The sequence below is a fragment of the Juglans microcarpa x Juglans regia genome, chromosome 5D (assembly GCF_004785595.1).
Source record: "Juglans microcarpa x Juglans regia isolate MS1-56 chromosome 5D, Jm3101_v1.0, whole genome shotgun sequence".
Taxonomy (NCBI): domain Eukaryota; kingdom Viridiplantae; phylum Streptophyta; class Magnoliopsida; order Fagales; family Juglandaceae; genus Juglans; species Juglans microcarpa x Juglans regia.
Window position 1 is genome coordinate 12,661,521 of NC_054602.1, and position 15,762 is coordinate 12,677,282.

The 15,762-nt window shown below is 37.5% G+C and overlaps 1 protein-coding gene across 6 annotated transcripts; it reads left to right on the forward strand.

Moving 5' to 3' along the window:
• The first annotated feature begins 536 nt into the window (after positions 1 to 536).
• Positions 537 to 14,622, forward strand: LOC121266066 (putative uncharacterized protein DDB_G0277255). Of its 6 annotated transcripts, none has more exons than XM_041169773.1 (10): positions 537 to 987; positions 1,796 to 1,839; positions 2,116 to 2,233; positions 2,331 to 2,457; positions 9,029 to 9,669; positions 10,099 to 10,381; positions 10,456 to 10,735; positions 12,022 to 12,180; positions 13,358 to 13,816; positions 14,099 to 14,622. In XM_041169773.1, the coding sequence occupies exons 1-10, from the start codon at positions 780 to 782 to the stop codon at positions 14,384 to 14,386; spliced, it is 2,607 nt and encodes an 868-aa protein (XP_041025707.1). In that variant the 5' UTR covers positions 537 to 779; the 3' UTR covers positions 14,387 to 14,622. The 6 variants fall into 6 exon arrangements, with proteins under 6 accessions (XP_041025707.1, XP_041025705.1, XP_041025706.1 ...); XM_041169771.1 differs by having other exon boundaries at positions 539 to 987; positions 9,029 to 9,702; positions 12,025 to 12,180; XM_041169772.1 differs by having other exon boundaries at positions 539 to 987; positions 9,029 to 9,702; positions 12,025 to 12,180; positions 14,102 to 14,622.
• The last annotated feature ends 1,140 nt before the right edge of the window (positions 14,623 to 15,762 follow it).

Below are 15,762 nucleotides of genomic sequence, written 5' to 3' on the forward strand. Positions count from 1 at the left end.
CAACCTGATGAGGTCATTTTTTTTTAAGCTGCTGCTTCTATTTCTTAGATATCAGTCTCTGACATTCATTCTATTACAAGGAATTGGGCAGACCATCTTCTTAGCTATTTGGAATTAGAAGGTTGGTTTTCACTTTTTTTGCAATATATATATTTTTTTTTCTCAAAAATTGCATTATCTTAATTTATTTCTAAAATTTTATTCTATTTTATTTTTGTATTCTATCTTTTTGGGTAAAAACAATTATTTATTATTTTCACGATTTCTCGGCCTAATTTGTTTTTACAATTTTTCTTAATTTATTTCATCTAATTATTATAATTTTTTTTAAATTTTTACATAAAATAGAATAAAATAAATAATTCAACATTTTTTTAAATTTCAAAATAAATATAATATTTAAAAAATATATTCTAATAAAATTTTTTTTAACTCCTAATTTTAATTTTAACCCATATCATCTGAAAACAAATGAGGGCTGAGTTTCTATCTTATCAAAAGTTATAATATTGCAAAAAAGGTTTAAAACAAAAAAAAACGGGGGGTAAGGGTAGAAAAGAGAGACACTGAGACCAGAGAGTTTAGAGCGAGCGAGAAAGGGTTTTCGGTGCAAAGCCAGAAGGAGATCATCATCATATAGTGACCTTTTTCTTCTTCTTGCCTGCGCGGCGGAACGTAATCCCAGCGAGGTACGAACCGTATCGACCTTTTTCAGATCTGAGCGTCCCAGAGAGAGAGAGAGAGAGAGAGAGAGAGAGAGAGAGAGAGAGAGAGAGAGAATGAGCGGGAGAGGAGGAGGAGGAGGCGGCGGCGGCGGCAATGGTGGGAAGGGAAATAATGGGGTAACGGCAATCCCGGCGGCGTCGAGGAAGATGGTGCAGAGCTTGAAGGAGATTGTGAATAACTGCACCGAGCTGGAGATCTATGCTGCTCTTAAAGACTGTAACATGGACCCCAACGAGGCCATTAATCGCCTCCTCTCCCAAGGTCCTATCTTTTCAATATCTACCTTCTTCCTTTGCAGTTCTTTTTTCTAATTTTTATTATATATAGATATATTGTTTTTAGGTTTTCAACGGGGTGGTATTCTTCCTTTTCTTTTGTTTGTTACTGGGAAAAAGAGACTTTGAGCTTTTTGTTTTATGGGGTTCTGCTCTCTGGATAAGGAGAAGTTTTTCATTGACGGAGCCAAACCGTTGTATCAGCACGACTCAATAATTTCTTGTTCAGAAAAAAATACCCTCTCACCCTCACTCCCTCCGAAGGGATGGAATTTAATCTACCATTCAAGATAAATCTCTATTCTTCTCGTGCGTTTTTAACTAATGGTTTTTTCTTTCTTGTAAGAAAACTAATGGTTTTTTTTTTTTTTTTTATCTTTAGTTTACTAATGCTTCCCTTAAATTTGCCCTTTTCTTGAAAACTTGCGTTGTTCAGCCATGGTTTGGATCTTTTTCCGCTTTAATAACATGCATGTCTGATTGTTACCTAGTTTTTCTCTGGATATTCTTTTTATATAAGGAGGACTACAACTTATCAAAATATATATATATATATATATATATATATAGGAGGACTACCACCCCCAGTTTGCTTTTTGATTCCATATGTTTGCTCCCTTTCCCATTAGGCTTCATCTCAATGTGATATTGGGATTTTGATATCTTATATCATTACAGTGGGATTTGGGAGGTTTGATATCTTATAGCATTACAGTGAGATTGGGGAGGTTGAGGTTAATGCATTGTTGTTGATAATCATACCCGTTTCTCATGTTAAGTTAATTGCTGTGTAGATCCCTTTCACGAGGTGAAAAGCAAACGAGGAAAGAAAAAAGAGGTGGGTGCATGGGATCTTACTTCTTGAAATCTGGAACACCCTCTTGCTTTGCTTCAAATTCGATACTAATGTCTTTCTGCACCGTAATGTTGTACTAGTGTCATTCAGCTGTTAATGTTTTTATTTAAGGCATGCTCAATGTGCTTAGCTTTTCACACCTATTGGGAGCTTGCTTTGGCTGATCAAGGAACTTTTAATCCTTCCTTTAGTTTTCACCATGGTGGTTTGCATGGTTCTTGTTCTTCTTGTTTACCAATCTTACTTTCATTGCTTCAGACTAAGGACCCAACAGATTCCAGATCTCGTGGTGCTAATAGTGCTTCCAATCGTGGTGGTAGGGGTGGCACAGACCGTCATGTTGGACGTGGTGGTTCAAACCAGTATGGCTCTACTGGTATGTGGATGCCACAAAGCAAATCCCATCACTTATTTTGTTGGAAATAGCTGTGAAACTGTGTCAAAGATTCTCACTTAATTTTTTTTTTGGTCAGAGTCTGGTAGTTTACATGGTAAACCTGCCTACAAGAAGGAAAATGGAACACATGCTTATGCAGGTTCTTCACCTTCTGCATCCAGTATGGCAGGAAATAACATGAGTCGGCGACCTCCATTGTACAGGTTCGCCTGGTTATACCTCTAATTTGATTTCTCTTTTGCTTTTGACAATTGAGAATTAGCATTGCAGCAAAATATTATGGGTTGTAATGATCATAATCGTTTCTTGATAAATAATATAGTTTTCATTAGAGAAGAAATGAAAAGGGCTTCCTCCTAATGCGTGGAATGGGTACAAGAGAATTTTACCAACAAAAGGAAGAAAGCTAGAGAAGATCTTAGATCTAAAAGGCTGCAAAGATGACCTACAATCTCCCCACATCTTTTGTACATACAACTCAGTCGGCTTTTTTCATATTTTGCTTCTAAATATCATTTACTGTCGAGGTTTTATCTTATTTATCATATATAGCTGTTCAAAGATGGGAAGATGCTATTTTGATACTATTTTTTTTTTTGATACTATTTTGGGTGTATCCTTTTATATACTTCCTGAGTGCTTGGGTTGCACCTCCTTGGGTCTTCAATAAAACTTACACTACTTATTGAAACAAAAAAAAAAAAAAAGAACCCTTCTAATCTGACCTCCAAGGGAAACTGAACCCCTATGCCTTCTTGTAAACCTTGCCAATCATATTTTGCTCCAAATTTTTTTATTCGTGTAGAGAGTTCATACCATTCTATTCACACCCATCCTATGTAGTGCTACGAAGGGTGTCATTATGGCAGGTAACCTACTACAATTGTTTCTCTATCTCCCACAGTCTTAGTACTTGTTAGAGTACCTCTTAGTGGTCAAAGGGCATACTTGAGATGAGTTGTAGAATTAGACATCCTAGATTATCTAATGCTATACTACTGATAAAAACCTTATATTACCTAAATACACGAATTTGATAGATGGGATTGTGTATTTTGGTTTACTCCCCAAGGGTGGGTCACTGTGTCTGAATGGCCTTGCCCAGGTGAGGTTCAAAATCTTCAAATACTCCCACACACATCATGGAATTGGAGTCTTGAAGGTATCTACACATGTTATAGATTATGTTGAAACAATATGTGGTTATTGTGTCTACTTTTAAAAATCTCTCCTCCACATTTGTTTTCATGAGGTCACCTTGTAGAAGTCTCTTGTTAATATAGAACACCTTTGACTCAATTCTGCACCATATTTAATCTTTACAATGTAGAATCCCCTTCAAATCTATTTTCGTGAAGTAACCTTATGGAAGCCTCTTGTTGAAATTCTCACTTTGTTTCATTATGTGCTCATCCAAAGATAAGCCCTGCTTCCCACCCCTTAAATCCAAAACTAAATATTCCTTGAGAGCTTTTTATTTTTATTTTCCTAACTCAACTCCTTAATAGACTCTTTATTCTACTTGATAAGGTCAAGATTTATTGCTTTCAGCTTCTCATCCTTGAAGCTATAGCTACTCCATTAAATCTATGTACAAACTTCGTCTTCAACCACATGTTCTTAATTTTAACCAGTCCCCTTGCTTGATCAAGGCCACAACTTTCTATAATGGTCGGGGAAAATGTCCAATATAGAATGAGGAATGCCTTGTTCTACATGTCATGAATGCTCCTAAAATCCAATGAAGCTAAATATTTTTCAATCATCGACATTGATGGAGGGCCTTGCAAAAGAATCAATACTTTGTCATTGCTTGTGATAACCACTTGCACTCGAATCTTTTGCAATGGAAACTTTTTTTTTTTGTTTTTTACTTAATGCAATAAAAAGCATAGAGAGGCACAAGCCAAGTACACGGGAAGTATACAAAATGATATACCCAACCAGCAAGAATAAAAGTCCCTTAAATTCTACTAGCATGGAGAATCGGGATCTGTTTGAGAAGTAATCCAAGTGTAGAGATTCTTGAAATTTATGGCTTTTAATCAAGACATTTGAAGGTGGCGTGCTTTCAAGGTTCTATGGGATTATTTCTTAATATCAACGTATGACATTTGATTCCACGATCTTTGAGATTACGGTGGTAGGAGCTAGTTCAATACGTATAGTAGAGAGAAATAGAAAGGGTGATGAAAGAAATGGTTATGGGAGCTTCAATTGTGAAGTGGCTGGAGAATACTTTGGAAGAGTGCATCTCCTGATGGAAAGGAAGGATTTTTATGCAACATTCTGTGCCAGTAGCAGTACTTTCCTTGCCTAGAAGAGTTCGAATTCTTATGGAAAATACCTATTATTTAGTGGAATATGAGGTTAGTGGGAGAGTTATTCTTGAAGAAGCGGAGGGGGAAGGGGACGAAATCGACCAGCTTTGGAACTACGTAAGGCTTGCTTCAGCATAACAAATGGCGGAGAACTTGGCTCAAAAGAATTCGAAAATTGCAAACAAATGTTGTTGGGCTCTAATAATTTATTTGCAAAGACAAAATTAGAGGCACTCTTGTCTCCAAGTCTAGCAGTTTCCATTAGAGGAGATCATAATCGAGGGAAGGAGGCGTTGGCTCAAGAGATAAAAGGGTAATGAAGCACAAGCAGGGGGCAAGATTGGAAATGTAGAAAAAAGGAGATGACCGTTGGTGAGTCAGGCCAGAAAAGACGTGGCGCCGTTTGCCATGACCTTGAGGAATGAATTCTTTGCTAGGGTGGGCTTAGCTTGGGGGATGCCGAGAAGGTTGATTGATCTCTTGGCTTCGTGGTAAAGGAGCCAATTTTGGTGTCGGCTGTGGCATTGAAGGTGGTTGGAGGTCAAGTGGTTTGTGATGCAACAACTTGGGATTATGGTGATAGGCATGCATCAAAGTGGGTATTAAACAAGGCTAGGGAGGTCCAATGGTGCATAGGGCTCTCATGTGAGGGTTTTGAAGACCAATTCATTGCTCTACTTACGGCAATTGAAGTTGGACAGCCCCCTTCATGCTCAGTTCCCGAATGTACCTTAGCAAAGGGGAGAGAGAGCGGCTTACCTGGTTGGTAAACTATGATGCAAAAGTAGAGAGTGCTAGTTGGGAAAGAACATAGGGTCGGGCGACAAAGGTGGTTTATGGAGCTCAAAAGTGTCTAATGGAATGTTAAGGGGGCTGAATAAGTTGGAGAAATGCCTCAAAATTCGAAACCAACTTTGCGATTTGAAAGTTGACACTTGACATGCTATGTTTACAAGAGACAAAGTTGGAAATTTATTGTTGCTTTCAGAACAATTTTCTTGGAGACCAATTCTAGAAGGACTTGCTTTTGACTCTGTTGACTCACAAGAAGTATGGTGGCTCCAATTCCATATGGTTTTTCTATGGCTTCCTTTCAAGGAAAATTGGGAAGTGATCAAAGATGAAATGGAAGGTTTGGAAAAGGCCTCAATGCAACCAACATTTCTGTCATTCCAACAAAATCGGGTGTGGTAGAGGTTATAAACTCGTCCCATTAACTTGGTGAGTGGGATGTACAAAATCCTTTCAAAGTTCTTGGTGAATAAATTGAGCTTGGTGGTGGAGAAGATTATATCAAAACCCCAAAATGCCTTTGTAAGAGGCATGCATATTCTTGACTCTGTGCTTATTGCTAATGAATGTTTGGACAGTAATCTTAAGGCGAGAGAGCTGAGGCTTCTATGCAAGTTAGACATGGGAAAAGCTTACAATCAAGTTAATTGGAGATTCTTGGATCACATGCTCGAGAGATGTGGTTTTGGTGTGAAATGGTGTGCGTGGATTAAACATTGTATCTCAACCTACTTATCCAAAAATAAAACCATTGCATCTCTACCACTTGTTTCCTTATCTTGGTGAATGGCGCGCCAATGGCTTTTTTAAAAGCTCCCAATGCTTGCGACAAGGTGATCCCGTAGCCCCATAAATATTTCTTTTTGCAATGGAAGCTTTTAGCAAAGTGATTTCAGGTGTCATGGAGGGTGGATTCCTATCTGGATTCTCAGCAGAGTCGGCCATTATTGGTACTATCAACATATCCCATCTTCTTTTTGCTGATGACAAACTTATCTTTTGTGGGGTTGCTATGTCATATCCAAGCTTTGAGGGATCTCCTTTGCTTTGAAGCGATTTCCAGATTGAAGGTTAATCTAGCTAAATCAGTAGTTCTAGTGGGGAATGTTCCTAAAGTGGAGATTATGGATGGAATATTTTGACCTCCCTTTGGGTGCTCCTTTGAAATTGAAATCTATTTGGGGTAATAAATTGGCTAGTTGGAAGAGCATGTACTTATCCAAAGTTGGTAGGGTCACACTTGTTAAAAGTACTCTCTCCAACTTGCCAACCTACTTCTTGTCTTTATTCCGCTTCCCACTAAGGTGTCCCATTGCATGGAAAAACTTCAAACAAGATTTCTTATGGGGGGATGGATGATGAATTCAAATTCCACTTTCTAAAGTGGGCCATGTTATGCTCCTCAATTTTAGAAGGTGGATGGTAATCCAGAATTTACAGATTTTTAATAGGGCCTTATTGGGTAAGTTGTTATGGAGATACCTACAAGAAGGGGGGCTTTGTGGAGGACTTTCATAGAATCAAAGTATGTTGGGGCATGGGGAGGTCCGCTTTGTGGTGGGTGATGGGACCAAAATTAAAATTTTGCATGACATATGGTGTGGCGATAGGGCCCTCAAGGATGCTTATCCATAAATATTTGGCATAGCATGGATGTAGGAAGCCTTGATTGCGGATCTTTTAGACATATCCAATGGCATTCCCCATTGGAATGTCACCTTCTTTAGAGGTGTGCTCAAGATTGGGAATTTGATGCCTTTTCAGAGTTCTAAAATTGTTTACTCCACTAGTGACGTGTTAATCAAGATAAGATTTCTTGGCATCCCTTTGAGGTAGGGAAATTCACCGTATGTTCCTTTTACAAGAACCTTAGCATGCATAACACAAGTCCATTCCCATGGAAGAGCATTTGGAAGATGAAGACTCCCCTAAAGGCAACCTATTTTGTATGGATTGCTGCCTTGGGGAATACTTTCACATTAGACAGCCTAAGGAATGGCTGAATGGATTGATGTTGCATGTGCAAAAAGAGTGGGCAGTTCATTGAGCATCTACGACTTCATTGTGAGATTGCTATGACCCATGGAGTGACTTCTTTGCTAGAGTGGGACTTGCTTGGGAGATGCCGAGACGCCTGATTGATCTCCTAGCTTCTTGGAGAGGCCCTTAAGGTAATTCATAGATTGCGGCAATGCGGGAGATGGTCCCGTTATGCTTATTGTGGTGTCTTTGGAGGGAGATAAATGAAAGAAGTTTTGAAGATCGTGAGTGGTCAATAAGAGAGCTTAGAACTTTCTTTTTTAATACTTCATCCATTTGTCAATTGTAATTGATTTTAATAGCATGTCCTTTCATGAATTCCTTTTATAGTGGGATCACCATGCATGGGCGACACATTTGTATATACCGTGTACTTGGGCTCTCGCCTATTCCTATTTCAATAATTTTTTTACCTTACCAATAAAAAAAATAATTAAGACAATGCATGGTCTTGAAAACTTTGAATGTTGCATTCTTGCCAAATGCACAACACTAAGCATAAAAAGATCATCCTCCAAACATCTGAATTTCTGTGACCACCACAAGGATTTCTTCAACATGCCTACAACTCCATCCTTTGAGGATGCAGTCAAGCCCCAAAGTGCTAAATATTGATGCCCATAAGCTCCTAGCCAATTCACAATGTAGCAGCAAATGATCAATGATCACTATTTTCCCCATTTTGCTGGCACATACAACTCAATGCTACTCCGACACTAGAATATGCTTTTGACACATTTCATTAGAATCTTGCCTAAGGCAGCCCTCCCTACAAAGAAGGTACCCTTAAAGCATCTTGTTTATCTAAATATAATTCTAGGAAAATGAGGAGGCAACTGGAGGGATGAGTACTTCAAAAAAGGACTTACCCTCGAAGTTGTGTCTTTTGTATGGAATCCTGCATGTTTGATCATCTTTGCCTTTTCTCCACCCAACAGAATACAACTGGCTGAAGAAATAGGTATGTAGGTTAGAGAGGGTCCTCAAAGTAACCCAGCCAAAGTTGCAACAAACTTTTGCAAGGGAATTTGACAACATTAAAATCAGCCTCCATGGATGAGTACTTTTTTCCCTTGTTTTCGTAATTATTTTGTAATCAGTTCTTGAATTTTATAGTTAGCATGCTTAATCAGCCTCCATGCATGCATACCTTTTACATCTTTTTCCTTAATCAGTTATTGACTTTTATAGTTGGCATGCTTTTGGAGCCTTAAAGTATTTAGTGAAATTAATTTATAAGAAAAGAAGATTTGCTTTTGCTTTCTAAATTTGCTTGTTACTTCTAAGGAGGCATGCCTATTGAACATTGACCCTATGAACTGGTTTGTAGGATTTATTGAAGGTATGCTTGTTGCATATAGCAGGAATATATTTTAAGACATTTTTTCCATATCCTGGAAGCTTGAATTTGTTGACATTGTCTTGCAGATCTCGTTTCTTTAGGCAGCAAGTCAAAATGTTTGATAACCTGTAAAAGAAAGATTTTGTTTACACATTTAAGTTTCCTGCATTTTGGAGAACTTGAATTAACTCTGGACTTGTCCCCTGTGAGGGTTGATTTTATTAGGAAATAATATCTATTTGCAACAGTTAGCTTAGGTATTAAGATTTTTTTTTGCAGTGATTCTGTAGCCATGGAAAATAAGATGTCGACAGTGGACACAAGTGATGGCATATCTTTATCAGCTCAGCCTTCTGGATTTCAGTCTCCCTGGTTGGGGGTGCCAGGTCATGTGTCAATGGCAGACATTGTAAAGATGGGTAGGCCACACGGCAAGGCGTCTAATGTGTCCAATCCCCATATTCAAAACAATATTTTGGCAACTTCTTCTGGGGCAATACTTCATGATTCACATTCATTGCAAGATCATGCTTCCAAGGTTTCGGACATAAATGCTGAGTCAGGACTTGCCACAAACCAGCACCTTCCTCCTGCTGATGAATGGCCTGCAATTGAGCAGCCACCAGCTACTACTGTGTCCTCTGTTGTAGGGGAACCTTCATACTCTGAGCCATATGCAGATCCATCGAATTTACCCTTGGGTAGGGGTAGTCACCATACAAAGTCCCAGTTAGATGAGGTCCAGGTAGCAGAGGATTTGACTGTGGAGGTGCTAAATGCAAGCCATGTTGGACCTGCTTCTGTGTCCAGTAGAAGTTTGCATGAGGAGAATTCTGGAAGTGCATCTGTCTTTGATAATACGTCATATAACGACATGAGTTCCTACCAGCCTCACAAGCATGCTTTGGAGCATAATGAAGGTGACAACAATGATATCAACGTTGCTCTGGCCTGTATTTCTTCTTTCCTTACATTTTTCATTGATATGCATATTTTCCTTGTAGATTTGTTTTTTAGTATTTGAAATGGCCATGTTGTTTTGATGATTATTCTGAAAAAAGAAGTCTAATTTTTCTGGAGATCCACATGCATGAATATGAACTACAGTATCTGCATACCAGAAGCATTAGAACTTCTGTTGGAGTAATCGAGGAAGTTTGTTATTCGTAAACTTAATCCGAACATAATTCTACTGGATTAGTGATTGGAAGGCTAATTTTTTTTTTTCCCTTTTTTTCTTGTTGTGACCTTGAAGTGAACAAGAATAGTCTTTATTAGAAATTCCTGAATGCTTGCTTTTTGAAGAAATTAATGTCTTACAATTTTCTGTTCTATGTTTTCAATATCAGCTGAAGATGATATTTCATCAGTGGCTGCAGACATGCAGCACCTAAATTTACAGAAGGATGATCAGATAGCACTACCTGAAGAGGATAACCCTCCTGTAATAATTCCAAATCACCTCCAACTCCATACGTCAGACTGCTTAAACCTGAGCTTTGGGAGTTTTGGATCTGGCAACAGTGCCGCCTTTTCTGGTTCTGGGTCATTTGCAACTAGGCCTTTGAAAAGTGACTTGGAGGAGACATCTACTGCACAAGATGTTTCATCAATTGGGCATTCAGAATCTAGGTAAGCCCTCCTTGTTGTGGTATCAACTATTTTAATCAGTTGTTTATATTTTTATTAACAAAAGCTTCTTGCAGGCAACCTGAGTATTTTGGGGATGAGCATATTGGAACCACTTCAGATGGAAATTTAGTTAATAGAAATGGTGGGAACAGTTCAAATTATGATTCTCCTTCTGTTTCACAGCCAGAGGTGTTGAAACAGCAGACCCCTGAAGTTGCTCAGGGGAATCAATATACGTTCCCTTCATCTGCACCTGATTTTACATATGAAAGCCCCCAACAATTCAATGCTGCATTTACTCACCCACAGACTAGCTCACAGATGCAGAATCTTGCTTCTTTCTCGAGTGTAATGGTAACAAGATAAACGGCTTAGTTGTGTCCTCAATATGCAATATTACTAGTTTTTGGAATGATGGTTTCATATAATCTTATGTTTGGTTGAGTACAACTTGTTGCTTTGAATCACTTGAGTTGATATTGAAGTAATTGGAGATCATGTGGTGTCTAGATAAAAACATCTATTCTGAAGGTCCTTTTTTGTTGATCAAATTATAAGATTTCAATTCCAATAAAATTTTCACATTTTCAAATTAATCATCGAGGAAACAACATGTGAGATTTACTATTTACCAAAATTTATAGATTTTTGGGGAAAGATAGATGGAAACAGATCTTATAATGCACCAAACTGCCAAAATGTCACATGGATATGCATGTCAAGATGATGAATATTTAGGCAAGTTGCTTGGCAAATAGGTCAATGACAAAGCTTTGTGAAAATTAACATGAATACCTTCTCTTTAATAATGTGGTCATGTGTAATATTCCAGATGAGTATACGAGGTGGTGACTGGGATCTCCCATCACTTGGAAGGGAAAATATTTAGCTGTTTATAATGGTTTCATGGGGCACTAATAGTAACATTTACCAGTCTTTTTGGAGTATAGGTCCAGATGTGTCTTAGGCTTTCCTTAGGTCATTACATCTTGTGTGTGGTTGCCCGTCAAAAAACATGTACATATATAGAGAGGGATTTTGTGGCAGATAATTGAGAATTCCTAACAAAATTTTCATTTTAAGTCATGGTTTATATCAGATTTATCTTTGCGTGCACTTGTTTAAAATGGTTGTTTATGACTTCATCCTGACTGATAAGTGAGGATAAAATGATGAGCTAAATAAGGCTTACTAGACACATCTTATACAGTATTTGACAGCAAATGATTGTGACACATGAAGATTTAGGAAGTCTGGGTTTATGTCCAAAAGGATTTAGGACACTTGTTAAGTGGTTAGAAGCCTATTGTATTTAGAGTAATTTATTATTATTTGTTTTCTAAGTTGTACTTGGGATAATTCTAGACAAGAAATATGTACTAGAGGAATGAAAGAGGCACACAATGAAGGCTTTTTTTTGTCATTATTTTACTGAAGTTGAATCCACTTTTATTCCTTCTCTTTTTGAACTTATTATAATATAATAATTTGTTTCATCCATAGTCTTTCCATTTGTGCTGCTTCTTATGTGCTTTCTGTTACTGCTTTGTTGTCCTATATGTGCATATACTGCTGATCTTAGATGAACAGAAATTGAAGAACTTAACTGTTGTAGCTCACTTTATATATTGCTTCAACAGCAGGCATATACAAATTCGTTGCCCGGCACTTTGCTGGCTTCGACCGCTCAGACTGCAAGGGAGGATCTTCAATACTCACCCTTTCCTGTGACACTAGCAATGCCCACAAAATACAGCAATGTGGCTTCTATCAGTGGCCCAACCATTTCCATGCCAGAGGTGCGCCTCTGCTCTAGCTTATTGTACTCAATTTTTTAAAGTTAGGCTGCTTAATGATAGCGAGCACCCATGTTCTATGGGAGTATAAATTTGAAGTCAACAGACTATAGGATTTAAGTATCTATCTAAAATGAGAATCTAGAAAATGATACTTGTTCAGGCTTTCAGGTATAAAGTCCTTTATTGTGCAACTTTTATCTTGACCATCCATGATGTTCTCCACTTTGATAAGGCTTGAAGAATAGGTATAACGTATTTAACCTTTCTTTTCCCAAGCTGAGATTCATCGTTTGATGCTGAAGTTGGATAAAGATGTGTCACTGTATTGACAAGGCAAATCTGCAGTGCATGTCGTCACAATTTCTATGTGGAGTGCAGTTTAGTTGATGAGGGATATGTAATGACCCAAGAAAGCGCTAACAACCTGCTCTATAGCCTGAAAAAGAATAGTCAATTTGAATTTTCCTTAGAATCACTTGTAAAAGTTTAGTTTTACCTAGCAAGTAGCCAATGTGGGACTTAGCACCTATGAATGCCATTATAGCTTGCTCCACGTGTGTTATTCATATTCCCAATGTAGGACTAGGGTTTACAAACTCCCCTTCTTAAATTCTTGATGTCCTCATTAGAGCCATGCCATGTAATGCTCTAGTATCATATGGTTGGCATTGCTAGATGGTTCTGGTACCATATGTAACGACCTAGGAAAGTGCTAGCCGCATGCGTTATAACCCCAAAAAGATTAGTCAATTTGAAGCCTTCCTCAAGATCACTTATAAAGCCCAATTTGACTCTTAGTAGCCAATGTAGGACTTAGCATCCATGACTACCTACAGACTTTGTGCGTTATTCATATTCCTAATGTTGGATGGGGTGTTATAGGATAATACTGGTCATAAGCTTTCTTGTGTTAGGCCTGGCATCACTGCTGCGCACACACACCTGCATTAGTTAATCAATAGAAGAAATATCAGGGCACGTAATTGTTTCTGTTATCATTACTAGCTGATTTGACATGTTTCAAGAAGCTAATGTTTGTTCAACAATGTTGTATTATCCATAAATACTACCCATAAACAAGTAATGTAATTTGCGTTAGGAAAGCAATGTAGTTCAATAACCTCAGGAAGTGTTAGGTGTGCAATTTTCTTCTGATCATTATCTTCATTCTGTGCAGAGTTTGGGAGCCGGTAATATATCTACACCTCTGCCTAATCCACAGACACTGCCTGGTGCCAGCGTTGCCACAGGACCTGCTCTTCCACAACACCTTGCCGTGCACCCTTATTCCCAACCTAATCTTCCTTTAGGACATTTTGCCAACATGATAGGCTATCCATTCATGCCTCAGAACTACACGTATATGCCCTCAGCCTTCCAGCAAGCATTTGCTGGTAACAACACTTACCATCAGTCTCTGGCCACAGTGCTACCACAATATAAAAACAGTGTTTCTGTCAGCAGTTTGCCTCAGTCTGCTGCTATTGCCTCTGGATATGCATTCGGGAGTTCAACCAGCATTCCTGGGGGAAACTTTCCTCTGAATCCACCTGCTGTACCTACAGGCACAACTGGTGGCTATGATGATGTTAGTTCTCAGTACAAGGATAGTAATCATTTGATCTCACTTCAGCAGGTAATTTCTTTACTGGGCTCTGGAAAAACCATGACATGAAATGCTTACCTTTGGTTCTTTTATGGAACACTCTGGATGTCACATCTGAAAATGATGTTTTCGTTAAAATGATTGCTAAATAGAAAAATAGCTTGGAAATATGTTTTAAAAGGCACGGTAATCGATCTAGAAGGATAATTTGCATGCTGCATGAAAAGCCACCAGTTGTCTTAAAACGGTTTTCAGTTTCTGTATGCATCTTCTTCTGAATCTCAATTCGCCCATTTACCCTTGTGCGTTCAGCAGAGTGACAATTCAGCCATGTGGGTTCACGGGCCTGGTTCCCGAACAGTTTCTGCGCTTCCAAGCACATATTACAGCTTCCAAGGGCAGAATCAGCAGCCTAGTGGATATCGGCAAGCACAGCAGCCATCACAGCATTTTGGTGCTCTTGGGTACCCAAATTTCTATCATTCTCAAACTGGGTTATCAATGGAACATCAGCAGCAAAACCCTAGGGATGCAGCCCTTGGTGGCTCCCAAGGTCAACCATCTAAGCAGTCTCAACAGTTATGGCAAAACAGTTACTAATCTCTCAGTGACCTCCTGGTTTTTCAGGGTCTTGTAATGAGTGTGAAAAAAGGCCAATCACAGGCATTCCACGGCCTAATAATTTCAATGTTTCATTAGTTGGTCTGAAGAGACCTCGACTGGCTGCTGGCCTGTGCCACTGAGGTTGTATTCTACTTATTTGTCTTTTTGCTTATGTTTAACCTAGGAAGACCGCTTGCTAATTTGAGTTAGTGAACAAAGTCGATTCTCTTTCACTTGTTTTTGTGTTCTCTCTGTCGTAGTGGAAAGTTTTATTACTATTATTCCCATCCCCTTTCTCTGTTTCCTGCAACTTCTTGTTAATCGACATCTTTCTTTGGGTTAATCTATCAAGTCATGTGACAAATATGACGTGTCAGAAAATAGAAAAACAACATTTTTTTAGTTAATACGTTGAACATAAAAATTATAAAAAACTCGGTTTAAGTAATTTCTTTTTAAAAAAATGTTTAATTAAAAAATTACAAAATTTCCTAACTAAAAAAAAAAAATTTAAAATCCCAACCATAAATGTTGAGTTGGGAAAATCGATGTGCCTTTTTACAAACCGCAAAACTTATATACCGGATGAAAAATAATTAATACGTTACTTTTTACAATATTTTACAAAATAATATTTTAAAAGGAGGGGTATTTTGTAAAATATTTTATAAAAATAACATTATTTTATAAAAATATTTTTATTTTACATCATCTGTTATGAAATATATCGTGAAATATGTTGTGTGAATACCATTACTTAAAAAATTATGTTTTTCTTGCTTTCAACAACTACGTGCATTATTATAGACTTCAAAAACAAAATTCCTATTACCTTCATCTTTTTGGACCCATAGGGGTATTAGTAATCCTTAAATTTATCATTGTTAAAAAATAAAGGACTACTAAACCAACAACTTGAGATAATGTTGTAAGAGTAATGATATATTTACAATTTTTTTACAATTACTTTACAATTTTAAAAATACTATCAATTTTACCTAGCTACCCTCAATTTCACAGAGCTTTAAAATAGTTGTTAAGAATTTTTTTTTTTCATGTTTCAATAATGATATAATTTTGAGGAAAAATTATAATATCAAATCGGTGTGTAGAGAACATCTAATAAAATATTTATTTGATATAATTTGATTTGGAAGATAAATATTAAAATTTAAATCTTACAAATCAAAATTTACTATTTAAGTAATGTGAATGGTATGTTCTGCACACCGATGTGAGGGTAGAATAACTCAATTTCTAATTTTACTCGAGTTATTTTAATGTAAACAAATTTCCAATTTATTTGAACTTATTTAATAAATAAGAGATATGTAGATAAAGCAAATTACTTTTTTTGTTTTTTTGTTTTTTCC

Bases quoted from the DNA above. Each gene is read 5' to 3' on its own strand.
- LOC121266066 (XM_041169769.1), top strand. From the start codon at position 780: ATGAGCGGGAGAGGAGGAGGAGGAGGCGGCGGCGGCGGCAATGGTGGG. The intron at 1,840-2,115 runs GTGGGTGCATGG...TCATTGCTTCAG, and splicing joins AACGAGGAAAGAAAAAAGAG to ACTAAGGACCCAACAGATTC. The intron at 2,458-9,028 runs GTTCGCCTGGTT...TTTTTTTTGCAG, and splicing joins CGGCGACCTCCATTGTACAG to TGATTCTGTAGCCATGGAAA.